The 14,436-nt window shown below is 44.9% G+C and overlaps 1 protein-coding gene across 1 annotated transcript in view; it reads left to right on the forward strand.

Annotated features, from left to right (window-relative positions):
• NIPA1 (NIPA magnesium transporter 1) overlaps positions 1-14,042 on the forward strand; it is a 31,585-nt gene extending 17,543 nt beyond the window's left edge. Inside the window, exons 2-5 of the mRNA XM_017508503.1 lie at positions 1,121-1,168; positions 2,469-2,559; positions 5,212-5,372; positions 8,171-14,042. Coding sequence (XP_017363992.1) covers positions 1,121-1,168; positions 2,469-2,559; positions 5,212-5,372; positions 8,171-8,682 — 812 coding nt within the window. The 3' untranslated portion in view covers positions 8,683-14,042. The remainder of the gene's footprint in view (positions 1-1,120; positions 1,169-2,468; positions 2,560-5,211; positions 5,373-8,170) is intronic.
• The last annotated feature ends 394 nt before the right edge of the window (positions 14,043-14,436 follow it).

A 14,436-nucleotide genomic window follows, 5' to 3' on the forward strand; every position in this document is an offset into this window, starting at 1 on the left:
TTTTTTGAGACGAAGTCTCGTTCTTGTCCCCTACACTGGATTACAGGTGCCTGCCACTGCGCTTGGCTACTTTTTGCATTTTTAGTAGAGACTGGGTTTCACTATGTTGGCCAGGCTAGTCTTGAACACCCGACCTTAGGTGATCCACCCACCTCAGCCTCCCAAAGTGCTGGGATTACAGGCATGAGCCACCTGGCTTGGTGCCCACTAATTTTTAAATTTTTTGTAGAGACAGAGTCTCGATATGTTGCCCAGACCCCTAGGCACAAGTGATCCTCTACCTCAGCCTCCCAAAATGCTGGAATTATGGGGATGAGCCACCAGGCCCAGCCCCATTTCATTTTGTAAGTACTTTTTGTGATACCTGTAGCTCTTCTGCTCCATTAAGGAGGCCAGCAGGCCGGATGTCTTATACCAAACTGTGGTTTTACTACTGAGAATTAAAACAATTAGAATTGTTACTATGACTGGGCAAAGTGACCCACACTGTAGTCACCGCACTTTGGGAGGCCGAGGTGGGCGGGTCCCTTGAGGCCAGGAAGTCAAGACCAGCCTGGCCAATATAGCAAAAACCTGTTTCTACTAAAAATATAAAAATTAGCCGCAAGTGGTCATGCACACGTGTAATCCCAGCTACTTGGGAGGCAGAAGCAGGAGAATCGCTTGAACCCGGAAGGCAGAGGTTGCGGTGACCCAGGCTTGCGTCACTCACTCCAACCTGGCCGACAGAGTGAGACTCCATTTCGGGAAAAAAAAAATTGAGAAAAGCATTAGTTACTGTAATCTGCAGTTAGCAACAAAAAAAATCTCCTAAAAAACTGCTTAGGACGCCAGGGGCAGTGGCTCACGCCTGTAATCCCAGATGTATAAAGATTTCATTTCCTTATTTGGGTCAGCCTGTGTTGGTTGCAAAAAATATCTTGACTTTGCCACTTTGAGTGGTCTCTTCTGCTGCTATTTTTAGATGAAAGATTCTCTTTAGGGTGAATAAACAGTGTGACGTTCATTCTTTTCCGTTTTAGTCTTCAGATCAAAGTTTCTCACTTGTAAACCTCTTCCTGACATACGTAGCTTGTAAAAACCCACTTTCCTGACTTTTTCTTATCTCATTCTTTTATAGGTACTTCCTATTTAACAGACATTGTGTGGTGGGCTGGCACAATCGCAAGTAAGTAGCCTGTGTCACCATCATGGCTCTGGGCACTGCTGGAGTGGCTGGGTTAGGGTGGGAGGTTTCACATGGCCTCTCCCAGGCCCTGAACACGTCTTTAGTTTAGATGGCCCTGCCTTCCCAGGGAACTCGCCCTGCTCCCCTTCCTCCCAGGACAAGAATGCAGAAGGACAAGTTGGGAGTGGTGGAGGCCACTGCTGCCCATGATTAGCCATGAATTCAGTCCAGGCCAATCTGTTATGAGCCCAAAGAAATTAAAACAGCTCCTGCTTACCCGTGTAGTCGGGCTGTTGGCGTCTGGTGAAATTCCATGTTAGGCTGCCTTGTTTTTCTCAGGGCAGTTGGTTTAACAAAGGACAGTTTTATGACTCAAAGATCAGGTTATGTGCTGTAATGTAAAGATAAAATTATTAGAGTTCAGAACTCTAAATGTGTTATAACGGACAACTGTCTTTGAAGTTTAGAAATACTGTGTATGGCGGGGCATGGTGGCTCATGCCTATAATCCCAGCACTTGGGGAGGCTGAAACAGGTGGATTGTTTGGGCCCAGAAATTCGAGACCAGCGTGGGAAACACAGCGAAACCCCGTCTGTGCAAAAACAAAAATTACCTGGGTGTGGTGGTGTGTGCCTGTTTTCACAGCGATTTGGAGGCTGAGGTGGGAGGATTGCTTGAGACTGGGAGGTGGAGGCTACAGTGAGCCAGCACCACCACAGTGCCCTCCAGTCTGGTTGACGGAGCGAGACTGTCTCAAAAGGAAAAAAGGAAACATCGTGTACTTTTGTCTTTTAATACAACACTGCTTGGCGACGCCAGTCCTGTTCCTTGAAGAGCTCCTCTTTCGGCTCTGTCTGGGTGCCTCCCTGCGGCAGTCCTGTGCGGCAGCCCTGTGTCCTCTTGGTATGCCAGTGGCCTGTCACCGTGGCCAGCCGCCTATGCTGCAGCAGTCCCAGGCCACTGGAGGGTGCACAGGAAGCTCTGCCCCACTAGTGTGAGAGCAAGGGTGTGTGGAGAGAGTGGAAATCTGCTCAGTGCTGCACCCATTTCAGTCACTGCTAGTCAGGTTCTGCATTTCTGTGGAGGGCTGAACCTACTCACCTCACTGATGGGACCAGTGAAGGTGTGCGGTCTGCCCCCTCACCCCTTAAACATGCAGGTAACACCCAGATGTGATTCTTCTCAAGTAATGGGAATGAAGTAGCCCTTTCAGAGCCGAGCCTTGCAAGACTCAACTCTGATCAGTGCTGAAAGAGAGCTCTGTAACTGCAAGCAGCACCCTTGTGATTTTCTTGACAGTGGCAGTTGGCCAGATTGGAAACTTCCTGGCGTACACGGCAGTCCCCACGGTCCTCGTAACTCCCCTGGGCGCCCTTGGAGTGCCGTTCGGGTGAGAGCCAAGATTTTTTTTGGTATTTAATGTGTAGTTTAGATATAAGAACTTTTCACTTTAAATGTTTCTGTTAATAAAAGCAAAATTATAACAAGATAGATCTTCAGGCCAGGCACGGTGGCTCACGCCTATAATCCCAGCACTTTGGGAGCCCAAGGTGGGCAAATTAGATCAGGAGTTTAAGACTGCCTGCCCAACATGGCGAAACCCTGTTCCTACTAAAAATACAAAAAATTGGCCGGGCGCGGTGGCTCAAGCCTGTAATCCCAGCACTTTGGGAGGTCGAGGCGGGTGGATCACGAGGTCAAGAGATTGAGACCATCCTGGTCAACATGGTGAAACCCCGTCTCTACTAAAAATACAAAAAATTAGCTGGGCATGGTGGCACGTGCCTGTAATCCCAGCTACTCAGGAGGCTGAGGCAGGAGAATTGCCTGAACCCAGGAGGCGGAGGTTGCGGTGAGCCGAGATCGCGCCATTGCACTCCAGCCTGGGTAACAAGAGCGAAACTCCGTCTCAAAAAAATAAATAAATAAATAAAGTGAGTTGAGATTGCACCACTGCACTCCAGCGTGGGTGACTGAGTGACACTTCGTCTCAATGAATGAATGAATGAGTGAATGAAAACAGCACTGTCTTCTGGTATTCCACAATGGAATAAGAGATGATTTGGTCCCCTGGTTCATACTCTCCACTTTGGTGCATGGCAGCCCTTTCCCACCTTGGCACAGTCCACCCGTTGTCCCAGGCCAGTTCCAGGCCCACTTTTTGCACTGTGATCCCCCTGCGTTTCTGGCTTCTACTTTTCTGGGCAGCTACTCAATGAAGCCCCTCTATTGAACATGTAGTCATGTATTCATGTATCGCTTGTTGGTTCTTCCAGCAATGTTACTTACTGCCCCAGCGGCACTGTTGGGAGCTTCTTAAGAACGGGGCTGTCGGCCAGACACAGTGGCTCGCGCCTGTAATCCCAGCACTTTGGGAGGCCAACGTGGGTGGACCACGAGGTCAGGAGTTTGAGACCAGCCTGGCCAACATAGTGAAATCCCATCTTCACTAAAACAAAAAATACAAAAATAAAAAGTCGGACGTGGTGGCGGGTGCCTGTAATCCCAGTGACTTGGGAGGTTGAGGCAGGAGAATTGCTTGAACCTGGGAGACGGAGGTTGCCATGAGCCGAGATTGCGCCACTGCACTCCAGTCCAGGCTACAATGCGAGACTCTGTCTCAAAAAAAAAAAAAAAAAAAAAAAAAAGAACAGGGCTGTCTAGAGATAAGGATAGAAGTGTGGTTCAAGGGAAAAGAAGGCATTTAGGACCTGTTGGGGGTCATGACCGTGCTTGTATCTCTTGTTAGCTTTGTGGCCTTAAGTTCAGTGCTGACCCTTTCTGAGGCTCAAGTTTCTTTATCTTTAAAATAGGGATTAAAGGAAGTAATCCAGGGCATACCTGAGCCTGGGATGCCCTCCTCCAGATGTTCCTGTTTCCTGATCGTCTTCAGCACCGACATGAGTAAAGTGAGAAGGACCAGTCCCATGACTTAGTGAGGCCCAAGTGTTCCAATTCAGATTGTATACTGATAATCACACAGAGAAGCAAGAGAAGAAACACATCACAAGCCTGAACATTATAGATGTTTTTGAAGAATACATTTTTTTGCATTAATTATGTGGCCACCTTTTAGAAGTTTTCAGTATTAGAGAAAATAACCGCCCTTACTCCCACTCTACTGCAGTCACTGTTAGGGTTTTAATTTTTTCTTTTGTTTGTGCATTTTTCACCTATTTTATTTAAGTGTTTTTATCATGCATTACTTATAATTATTTTGACAGTTTTGTCCCCTACTTTTCCACATAGCGTAGATAGTAGTATATTTGTTTGGTTCCTTTTAAGTAAGCATTACTTTTTTTTTTTCTTTTTTTTTTTTTAAATGCTCGCCTACATGCAGAGTAAGCATTACTTTTTACTTTTGGTCAGTCACAAAACTTTTTATGCTGTGGTATATTTTATATGTGCTGAGATAGTAATATAGTGCTGTAAGTTAGGCCTATCATTAACTACGTACTGGTTATATACAGAATTGGTATGAAAATCCTGGCCAGGTGTGGTGACTCATGTCTATAATTCTAGGACTTTGGGAGGCCAAGGCAGGAGGATCGTTTGAGCCCAAGAGTTTGAAATTTACCTGGGCAACTTAGTGAGACCCGGTCCCTACACAAATTTATTAATTGATTGATTGATTGATTGAGAGGGGGTTTTACCATATTGGTCAGGCTGGTCTCGAACTCCTGACGTCAGGTGATCCACCCGCCTTGGGCTCCCAAAGTGCTGGAATTATAGGTGTGAGCCACTGCGCCCAGCCTCTACACAAAATTTTTGAAAAATTAGCTGAGTGTGGTGGCATGCATCTGTAGTCCCAGCTACTTCAGTGGCTGAGGCAGGAGGACCACTTGATCCCAGGAATTTAAGCTTGTGGTAAGCTATGATTGTGCCATTGCACTCCAGTCTTGGCAATAGAGTGAGATCTGGTCTCTTAAAGGGAAAAACAGAAGAAAAAGAAAATGGCTTTTCTAGATAAAAATATCTGCACTTAGAAGAAAGGTCAGGTAGTTTGGTTTAAATTTTAATGATTTCTCTTTCTTCAATAAAGGTCCATTTTAGCTTCCTATCTCCTGAAGGAAAAGCTCAACATCTTGGGCAAGTTGGGGTGCCTGCTAAGCTGTGCAGGCTCTGTTGTGCTGATCATCCACTCCCCAAAGTCTGAGAGTGTGACGACTCAGGCTGAGCTGGAAGAGAAGCTGACCAACCCAGGTAATTCCTTTCTAACAGTGCTGCCAAGAAGGTTTACACAAGGAGCCACAACTTTTTTAACCAGATGTTCACATCTGACGCTTCCTGGCGGGGCAGATGAAACATGTGCCCACCCTGATCTGTTACTGTAGATCTCTGTTCTCTGGACACATGTATTGCTTGGCTGTGCTTACAGGCTAGCCCTCTGCCCTCACCCTCCCTCCTGATCCTCACCCTGTGGGGAGCCTCCGTGGCCTGGTATTCCTTTGGGTTCTCTTCTGGGACCCTGTGCATGGGCGCTCTTCCCACAGTGGCTCCCCTCAGGCCACCCTCTCAAGTTTGACTGCCACCTGCCTCCCCCCACATCCGTTTCCTGGTGTGCCCTGCCCTGCCTGGTCTTTTCTCCACCACAGCACTTCACTCCCTCCGGCATGAAGCTCTGTGAGAACAGAGACCTGGTATCTCTTATCTTTAGATTCTTCATATAGCTCTGTGTATATATTTTTGATATAATTTATTTTTTTTTGATAAATGCATTAAAAACTGCTATCGACATGATTACAACAGACTTAAAGTATAGATTTCACTTTAAGTAGACCACCCCATGTTTCTTACCATGTTTAGGCAGGTGCCAGCACAGCACTGCCTCCACATCAGCTTGCTGGTTTGCGTGTCCACACTTGCTGGTTTTCATGTCCACACACCCTGCTTTGCATGTTCACACCATGGTTTGCATGTCCACAACCCAATGTGCACGTCCACCCTTGCTGGTTTTCGTAGCCAGCCCTCTCAGGTCCATTTGTAATCTTAGAATAGATTTCATAGAAAACACAACCTCTTTATACACATAATTTCAAACCATCAGTGTAAAGCCCTAACCATAATATAAACGAGGAATACCAAGACAATACTTCAAAATAAAACATGGAATTCTGCCGGGCGCGGTGGCTCAAGCCTGTAATCCCAGCACTTTGGGATGCCGAGGCGGGTGGATCACAAGGTCAAGAGATCGAGACCATCCTGGTCAACATGGTGAAACCCCGTCTCTACTAAAAATACAAAAAATTAGCTGGGCATAGTGGCGCATGCCTGTAATCCCAGCTACTCAGGAGGCTGAGGCAGGAGAATTGCCTGAACCCAGGAGGCAGAGGTTGCGGTGAGCCGAGATCGCGCCATTGCACTCCAGCCTGGGTAACAAGAGCGAAACTCCGTCTCAAAAAGAAACAAAACAAACAAACAAACAAAAACATGGAATTCAATATATAAATGCCCAGGTCCAACTATAAGAGAAGACATGTTGAAGCCGGCAGACCCCACAGCTTGTGAGGATGACTGAGAATCTGGTAGCTGCAGATGTAGACTGACGTGCGGTGTCCTGTTATTGACTCAGATACTTGAGGTCTTGCTGTCAACAAAATGATCCTCAGATGGAGCATAACTGTTAATGAAGTTTTGATCAAAGAAAGAACAAGCCTCCCTCAATTTACATGGAAGTAGCACTTCTGAAAAATCCAGCATATATTAAATCCATGCAAAAATTACTTTGTTTCATGCATAAAATAGGTTCTAGGCTCTGATTATTAAAAACGTATTTTTCACTTGCAAGTCCAAGGAGACATTCAGGAGTTGTGAGGAGAATGGGATGATTTTCGATGGTGGGAGGGGGGCTGTCTGCACATGCCCCTGCCCACTGGATGCAGCCCCCAATCATTGCAACACCCAAAAACACCCCCCACAGCTTAAAGTCCTCCATCCTGTCCCCTGCCTTACCCCTGCTCCCTGGATTCCCAGGTGCTATTTTGAAACCTCGGCACGTCTCCATTGACATGTATTGTTAAGAGAATGGTTCTAGGCTGGGTGCAGTGGCCCATGCCTATAATCCCAGCACTTTGGGAGGCTGAGGAGGACAAATCAGCTGAGGTCAAGAGTTCAAGACCAGGCTGGCCAACATGTCGAAACCCCATCTCTACCAAAAATACAAAAATTAGCTGGGCGTGGTGGCGGGCACCTGTAATCCCAGCTACTTGGGAGGCTGAGGCAGGAGAATCGCTTGAACCCGGGAGGCGGAGGTTGCAGTGAGCAGAGGTTGCACCACTGCATTCCAGCCTGGGCAACAAGAGTGAAACTTCATTTCAAACAATAATGAAAAAACCTAAAAAACAAAGAGAATGGTTCTGATAGAGGACCATGTAAACATTTAGGAGCTGTAAGTTTTTTTTTTTTTTTTTTTTGAGACGGAGTTTCACTCATTTTTCCCAGGCTGGAGTTCAATGGCGATCTCGGCTCACCGCAACCTCCGCCTCCTGGGTTCAGGCAATTCTCCTGCCTCAGCCTCCTGAGTAGCTGGGACTACAGACACGCGCCACCATGCCCAGCTAATGTTTTGTATTTTTAGTAGAGACGGGGTTTCACCATGTTGACCAGGATGGTCTCGATCTCTTGACCTCGTGATCCACCCGCCTCGGCCTCCCAAAGTGCTGGGATTACAGGCTTGAGCCTCCGCGCCCGGCTGTCTCAATCTCTTGACCTTGTGATCCTCTTGTCTTGGCCTCCCAACATGCTGGGATTACAGGTGTGGGACACTGCGGCCGACCAGGAGCTATAAATGTTTTAACAGTGAAAATGAGGGGAATAATTTTGTGGAAGGAAATCGGTGGATCTAGTAAATTCAAGCCAGAACGTGCTTGCCCCCCAGGGCTGTGCCACAGTGGTGGCGGGTGGGTACATGGGTGCTGCCCCAGTCACCCCCCCTGCCGGCCACTGGGCTGCGTGTGCCATGAGGCCGGCTGCCGGCTGACTGCGTGCCGTCTGTGTTCCAGTGTTTGTGGGCTACCTGTGCATCGTGCTGCTCATGCTGCTGCTGCTCATCTTCTGGATCGCGCCAGCCCACGGGCCCACCAACATCATGGTCTACATCAGCATCTGCTCTTTGCTGGGCAGTTTCACCGTGCCTTCCACCAAGGGCATTGGGCTGGCGGCCCAAGACATCTTGCACAACAACCCATCCAGCCAGAGAGCCCTCTGCCTGTGCCTGGTGCTTCTGGCCGTGCTCGGCTGCAGCATCATCGTCCAGTTCAGGTACATCAACAAGGCGCTGGAGTGCTTCGACTCCTCGGTGTTCGGGGCCATCTACTACGTCGTGTTCACCACGCTGGTCCTGCTGGCCTCGGCCATCCTCTTCCGGGAATGGAGCAACGTGGGCCTGGTGGACTTCTTGGGGATGGCCTGTGGATTTACGACCGTCTCCGTGGGGATTGTCCTTATACAGGTGTTCAAAGAGTTCAATTTCAACCTTGGGGAGATGAACAAATCTAATATGAAAACAGACTAGATTGCAGTAGGGGCTTGGATGGTTCGAGGAACAGGCATTGGAGGTAGTCCTGATGGGATGTGAAGAAGAGGTCCTCGATCTTGGTGTTAGGAGTTGACTGGATGGTAAAGGTGGTCTGGTGGACAGGGGGAGTGGGGCTTAGCAAGAGAGCAGAGGCCCAGCCAGCCCTCTGCAGCCCAAAAGTGACCAACGGTTGCCTGGCACCATGTCTCATATGAGACAAATCTCATTTTCATTTCCATTAACCAGGAAGCTTTCATGAATATTCTCTTCTTTTAAAACATTTTAACATTAAACAGAAAAAGATGGGCTCTTTCTGGTTAGTTGTTACAGGATAGCAGAGAGATTTTTACTTAGATTACTTTGGAAATGAGAGATGTTGTCTTGAACTCTGGTTTACAGTGAATGTGTCTGTGGTTGTCTTAGTTTGCATTAAGCATGTATAACATTCAAGTATGTCATCCGAGTAAGAGGCATATACATTAAATTGTTTTTAATCCTCTGACAAGTTGACTCTTCGGCCCTCACCCCCACCCAAGACATTTAAATAGTAGAGAAGAGTTAATGAACATGATGGAGTGTTCCACCGGCAGGATGACTTTTCAATAGCTAAAATCAATTTCAGTGCCTTTATCACTTGAATTATTAACTATTACTGTGTATATGTTCTTAGGTTAGAATAATGCAACTTCCTTGAGTATGCTTTAATATTTCAGTATTCAAGTTACAAATGTACACGGCAGTTAGAAATAATGCAGTCACATGTCACTTAGTGACAGCAAAACATTCTGAGAAATGCAATGTAAGTGGACTGTATTGTGTGAACATCAGGGAGTGCACTTACACAAACCTCGATGGGACACCTCTTACCTACCTGGAGTGGATGGCACAGCGTGTGACTCTACTGAATACTGTGCACAATTGTAACACAGTGGTGAGTGTTTGTGTTTCCAAACATAGGAAGGGTACAGTAAAACTACAGTATTACGATCCTACAGGATCACTGTCATGTAGGTGGTGTGTCTTTGACAGAAACATGTTTACATGGTGCATGACTGTATATTCATTGGAAGATAGTCAAGACTAAAGACACATTAGAGCAAAGTGACCCGTTTAACTTGGTTATTGTTCAATTAAAGACAGTTGATTTAAGTAGCATGAGATATTATTTTATTTGTATTCAATCTATATACCTGGGATTCAGTATCAAATAAATCCACATTCTTTATCAGGAAGCATTTATGGCCTTTCAGAGGAAATAAATTCTGTACCTTGATAATAAAGCTAAATGGGAGAGTACCTGTTCAGTAGCTCATGGATCGAGTTCCCTGTCACAGAGGAATAAGTTAAAGGACACAATTGAGGTTAGGCTAGTTTCCAAAAATCATAACAAACACTTTTGAAAAGAATTTCTAGCAAAAAAACCAATGAATATAGCCATCTCTTTGTTGTTTGCAATGGCAGAGCATCCTAGAGTTCCTCACCTAAACTCTCATTATATGTCCTAAATGCAAAAGAGCCATTGATTATGCCAGTATTTGAATCAAAGAGGCCATTCTTCTGTCTGTCGTAACCATGCATGTGTTCCAAATGGAGCAAAGCATGAAGTGATGCAAATGTTTCACCACAGGGAACAATGCCAGGCTGAAAGATGGGGTTGGGCAAAGTAAATTAGGTAAAGTAGAACATAACATTTAATAGTACCTGATTAAAACTCTTCAGTAAGAAAAAAATGTGTTTTTATAGGCAAAAGGAACATTTCTAAAGTGAAGTCTCCAGGAATGGCTTCCTAAAGTGTTGAGTAAAGAGGTGAAATAAAATGAGACTAGTTTAATACAGAGAGAAATCACCTTAAATCAAAAGTGTACGTGATGATCATGGGTTGTCAGTAATTTGTGAACTAAGAGCAGCAACAAAATCATTTTTAGAAATTTTAAATCCTCTATTAATGGATGGTTAACAATGTTCAAAGTCCGTTACCCCTTTTATCATCAGTGCTTTTGGGAATGCAGGCCTTAAGTTATGGAACTGAACTTTCTGAAAACATAGTACATCAGTCAGTGTACTTGTAGGCATAAAAATGGTTTCCTAGGTCAGGAGCGTGAGCTATTCAGCGAATACATGTGGTTAACAAATGTCATGAGAAAGCTCATGTATCACATGAAAATTACCACGTTTTACCACAGCTTTCATGTGGGATTTAATTAAATGCAGCCCTTGGTGTACCTTATTACACTTTAGTCCACAAGTATACCATTGATACTGAGACTTGGTATTTTCCTGATCTTTTCTATAATGTTTTTAAAGTAAAATCTCAAAGTACTAATAGCTATTCTCCCCTTGAAAGTGACTGGTCCTGGGACAGCTGGAATCTTCCAGGGTTACCTCCGTTCAGCCGATACTTCAATAGGGTACATAGCTCTTCTTCCAGGGAAACAAAGTTCATATCATCCATTGTTTTTCAAGCACGTGACACTAGCCTCAAAGTAAATGACATGACCAGTGGTTGAACAGTCTAATTTTCAAATTTCATATAGAGCATATAACTTCTGATTTAATCGTATTTATTTTAAAAATCTATGTTTTCACCATTCATTTGGAAACAAACAAAAAAAAAAGCCCCAAGTGAGAACTTTGGGAGAAGGCCTAGAACATGGATAGATTTCTTAGTGGCCTTTCCAAAAGTAAATGCACTTGAAATATTTTCAAATTATCATACCGTTCTTTGAAAAAAAAGATGCTTACTGTATACTTGTTTTCAGGCATCCTCTAAAATCAAAGGTTTTGATCACAACATGCAGATTTCCTCTTGCTAGATACTGAAATAGGCCATTTCTCTCTTCCTCTTGGGCAATGCCTTGTTTTCTTCTCTGGGTATTTGCATTTTAAAGATTGCTTCCCGTTCTGCTCATTGATCAAAGGTAGGGCCGATTAAGGATTCTAATCCTAACCCATCACCACGAAGGCCCCCGGAACATCTTCCTGGTTGGCAGGACCTTGCCATCTCTGTGGAGAAGGTGCTGGGGAGGACAGCCCTTCCCTGCTGCCTGGAGCGAGGCCTTGCCCATGCTGGGGACGTCGGGGGAGGAATCTGGTGTTCTGGGGGCCTTGCTCAGCTCTCATTGCGGTCTTTTCCTGTTAGAATGTTAGTGAAATAGACTTCGCAGCTCTCTGTTCAGTGATGAGGAATGTTCTTTCAATTCCCGCTCTTCACGCCGATTTGCTGTACTCAGTTGTCTTTCCAGAAGTTGATACCAGCGGTAATATGTTGGCGTTTGTTCTTCTTTGGTTTTCACATCTGTTTTCTGAGAGAAGTGAGCACTATTCACTTGTGCAGTCGTCTTTCCTTCTTCCTAGATGGCTCAGCCCTTTTAAATGTTGTGTTCAACTTCTACAGGCCAGTTCTAGACTTGGACAGGCAGTGTCTCCCAGGTGTGCACAGACACCTGGTCTGTGGAAATAGGTGTGATGGCCACAGGCTCCTGCCCTTCCGTCTGCTCGGGAGATTCCTCTTTTTCTAGCTGCTCATCTCACCCAGAAGAGGGTAGAGAGTGCTCCCATTGTTCCCAGAGCCCCTCCCGCCACGCCGATGCCTGCGCGATCCTGGCTTAGGCTTCCTGCCACCAAGTAGGAGAGTAGAAAGAGAACATTTCCGCTTAGGTCTGTTCATGACTGCATGGATTAGCTTCCGTGTTCTGAAGTTCTCCTTTTCACGGTGTCGACACCAAGGGGGTTGTTCACCCGTCAGGCAGGATTGGATGGACTCTTGGTGTTTCGCCTTCTCAGGGACCAAAAATGTATCATTGACTCCTTAACCTCGACCTTCCTCCCAAGGACATGTCCATGTTCATTTTTCGTAGGTTTTACTCACATTCATGGGTAGATTCTGTTAATGTGAGTTGGAAAGAAAAGACCAGTTTGTGCACCAGTCACACCACAAGGCAGTTTATCATATAAAATACCTCAATTTTTTGTATTCCTCATTCCACCTCACAGTTGTACTGGTGATGAATTTTAAGGGTCTGTCCTTTAGCTTGTAGGTGATGTTTCTCATCTGGCCAGATTCTTATACCTCCATTGTATACTTGAAAAGGTTCAGAATTACAGGAATAGCGATGAGAATTTGGCCCATTACCACCACTCATTTATTTTCATGCATATTCCTCACATGCAACGAAATAATTGTATTTTAAGAAAATGTAACTTTGTTACATCAAAATCTCTTGTCTAGTAAAAAGTTGATATTCTGTAGAACAAGGATCATGTAAATAAACGTCTATTTCACATGTACCCAAAGCGTTTAAAAAGCAGTCTAGAGCCCAGAGCATAAGCCAGGGAGGAGGATGTTTTTCTTCTTTTCTCTGTTTTTCCCTGAATTGTGCAAACATAGGTGAGTCTCTTAACCTTTCTGTGCCTCAGTTTTTCTACCTCTAAAGGGGTGGGATGGTTCTCCAAATTGTTTCTAAAACTCCAGCACTTTCAGTGGTGTTCTGGTGGCCTGAGAGGAGAGCGCGGTGTCCGGAAGTGCCGAACGGTGGCAACTCCACTTGCACGACCACGGAACCTGCACAGCCTCGTGTGCTGAGAGGGCAAAGGAAGTGCTGGGTGTAAAGTTTGCATGATTCCATGAAGCTTTAAGTTTCCTTTTTTTGTTTTAAAAGAAAGGGTTTATATGTTCTATTGTAAAATATGGAAATTAAACAGGGACTTGATAAAGTCTCACTGAAAGACCACCTTCCGATGATGTGATGGGCTCCTCTGACATTCGGCCGAGGTCTGTGTTCTGAACAAGGTTTAATGGCCTGTGAAACATGTAGATGCTGTTGCACTGAATTTGTAATAAATGATACTGAACTTCCTGCTTCCAAGCAGCTCAACCCTGATGATGAACTGACCCCAGGCGAATGTCAGGACTCCCAAACCACTAGTGCCAAAGGGTCATGTTGAAAAGTTCAGAATATTTATTTGTCAGAATATAATAATTGCCCTCCACCTTAGTATTTTTGCACTTTACAAAAATTTAGATACTGTTTTTCAGTAGCTTGTGTGTTTTGCCTTTTCAAAGGATAACTATTATTTTCTTGAAAAATTGAATATAATCATAAAGGAGAGGAAGATGATAAAAATGTCAAATGTTGATTGGTTGTTTAAAAGTCTTGTCATGTAAATGTGTTGGGGAGTTTCCAATTAGCATACATACACGCGTTTGTCAGTTGCTAAGACTTGCTTCTATTTTGCTTTCTAGTTGTAGTCAGAGCATGTTGTTATTGCCTTATGTAAATAAAAAGGCTATTAAGTTTTCCAGTAATATTTATTAATCTGTATGTGTTCTAAAATAAAATAACTTATTTCTAGCTGAACATTTGTTGATTTTTTTTCCCCTTTTACTTGAAATGTTCGTGTAATCTCAGGTTCTAAATCATCACAGTTCCTCACATTTTTCCGATTTTCTTTTTAGAAATGAGTAGCCTAGGCTAGGTGCAGTGGCTCATGCCTGTAGCACTTTGGGAGGCTAAGGCAAGTGGATCTCCTGAGGCCAGGAGTTCAAGACCAGCCTGCTCAACATGGTAAAAACCCCATCTCTACTAAAAAATACAAAAATTAGCCAGGCATAGTGGTGCGTGCCTGTAGTCCCAGCTGCTCGGGAGACTGAAGCAGGAGAATCACTTGAACTCGGGAGGTGGAGGTTGTCGTGAGCTGAGATCACACCACTGCATTCCAGCCTGGTGACAGAGCAAGACTGTCCCAAAAAAA

The sequence above is a fragment of the Cebus imitator genome, unplaced genomic scaffold (genome assembly GCF_001604975.1).
Source record: "Cebus imitator isolate Cc_AM_T3 unplaced genomic scaffold, Cebus_imitator-1.0 Scaffold392, whole genome shotgun sequence".
NCBI classification, from domain to species: domain Eukaryota; kingdom Metazoa; phylum Chordata; class Mammalia; order Primates; family Cebidae; genus Cebus; species Cebus imitator.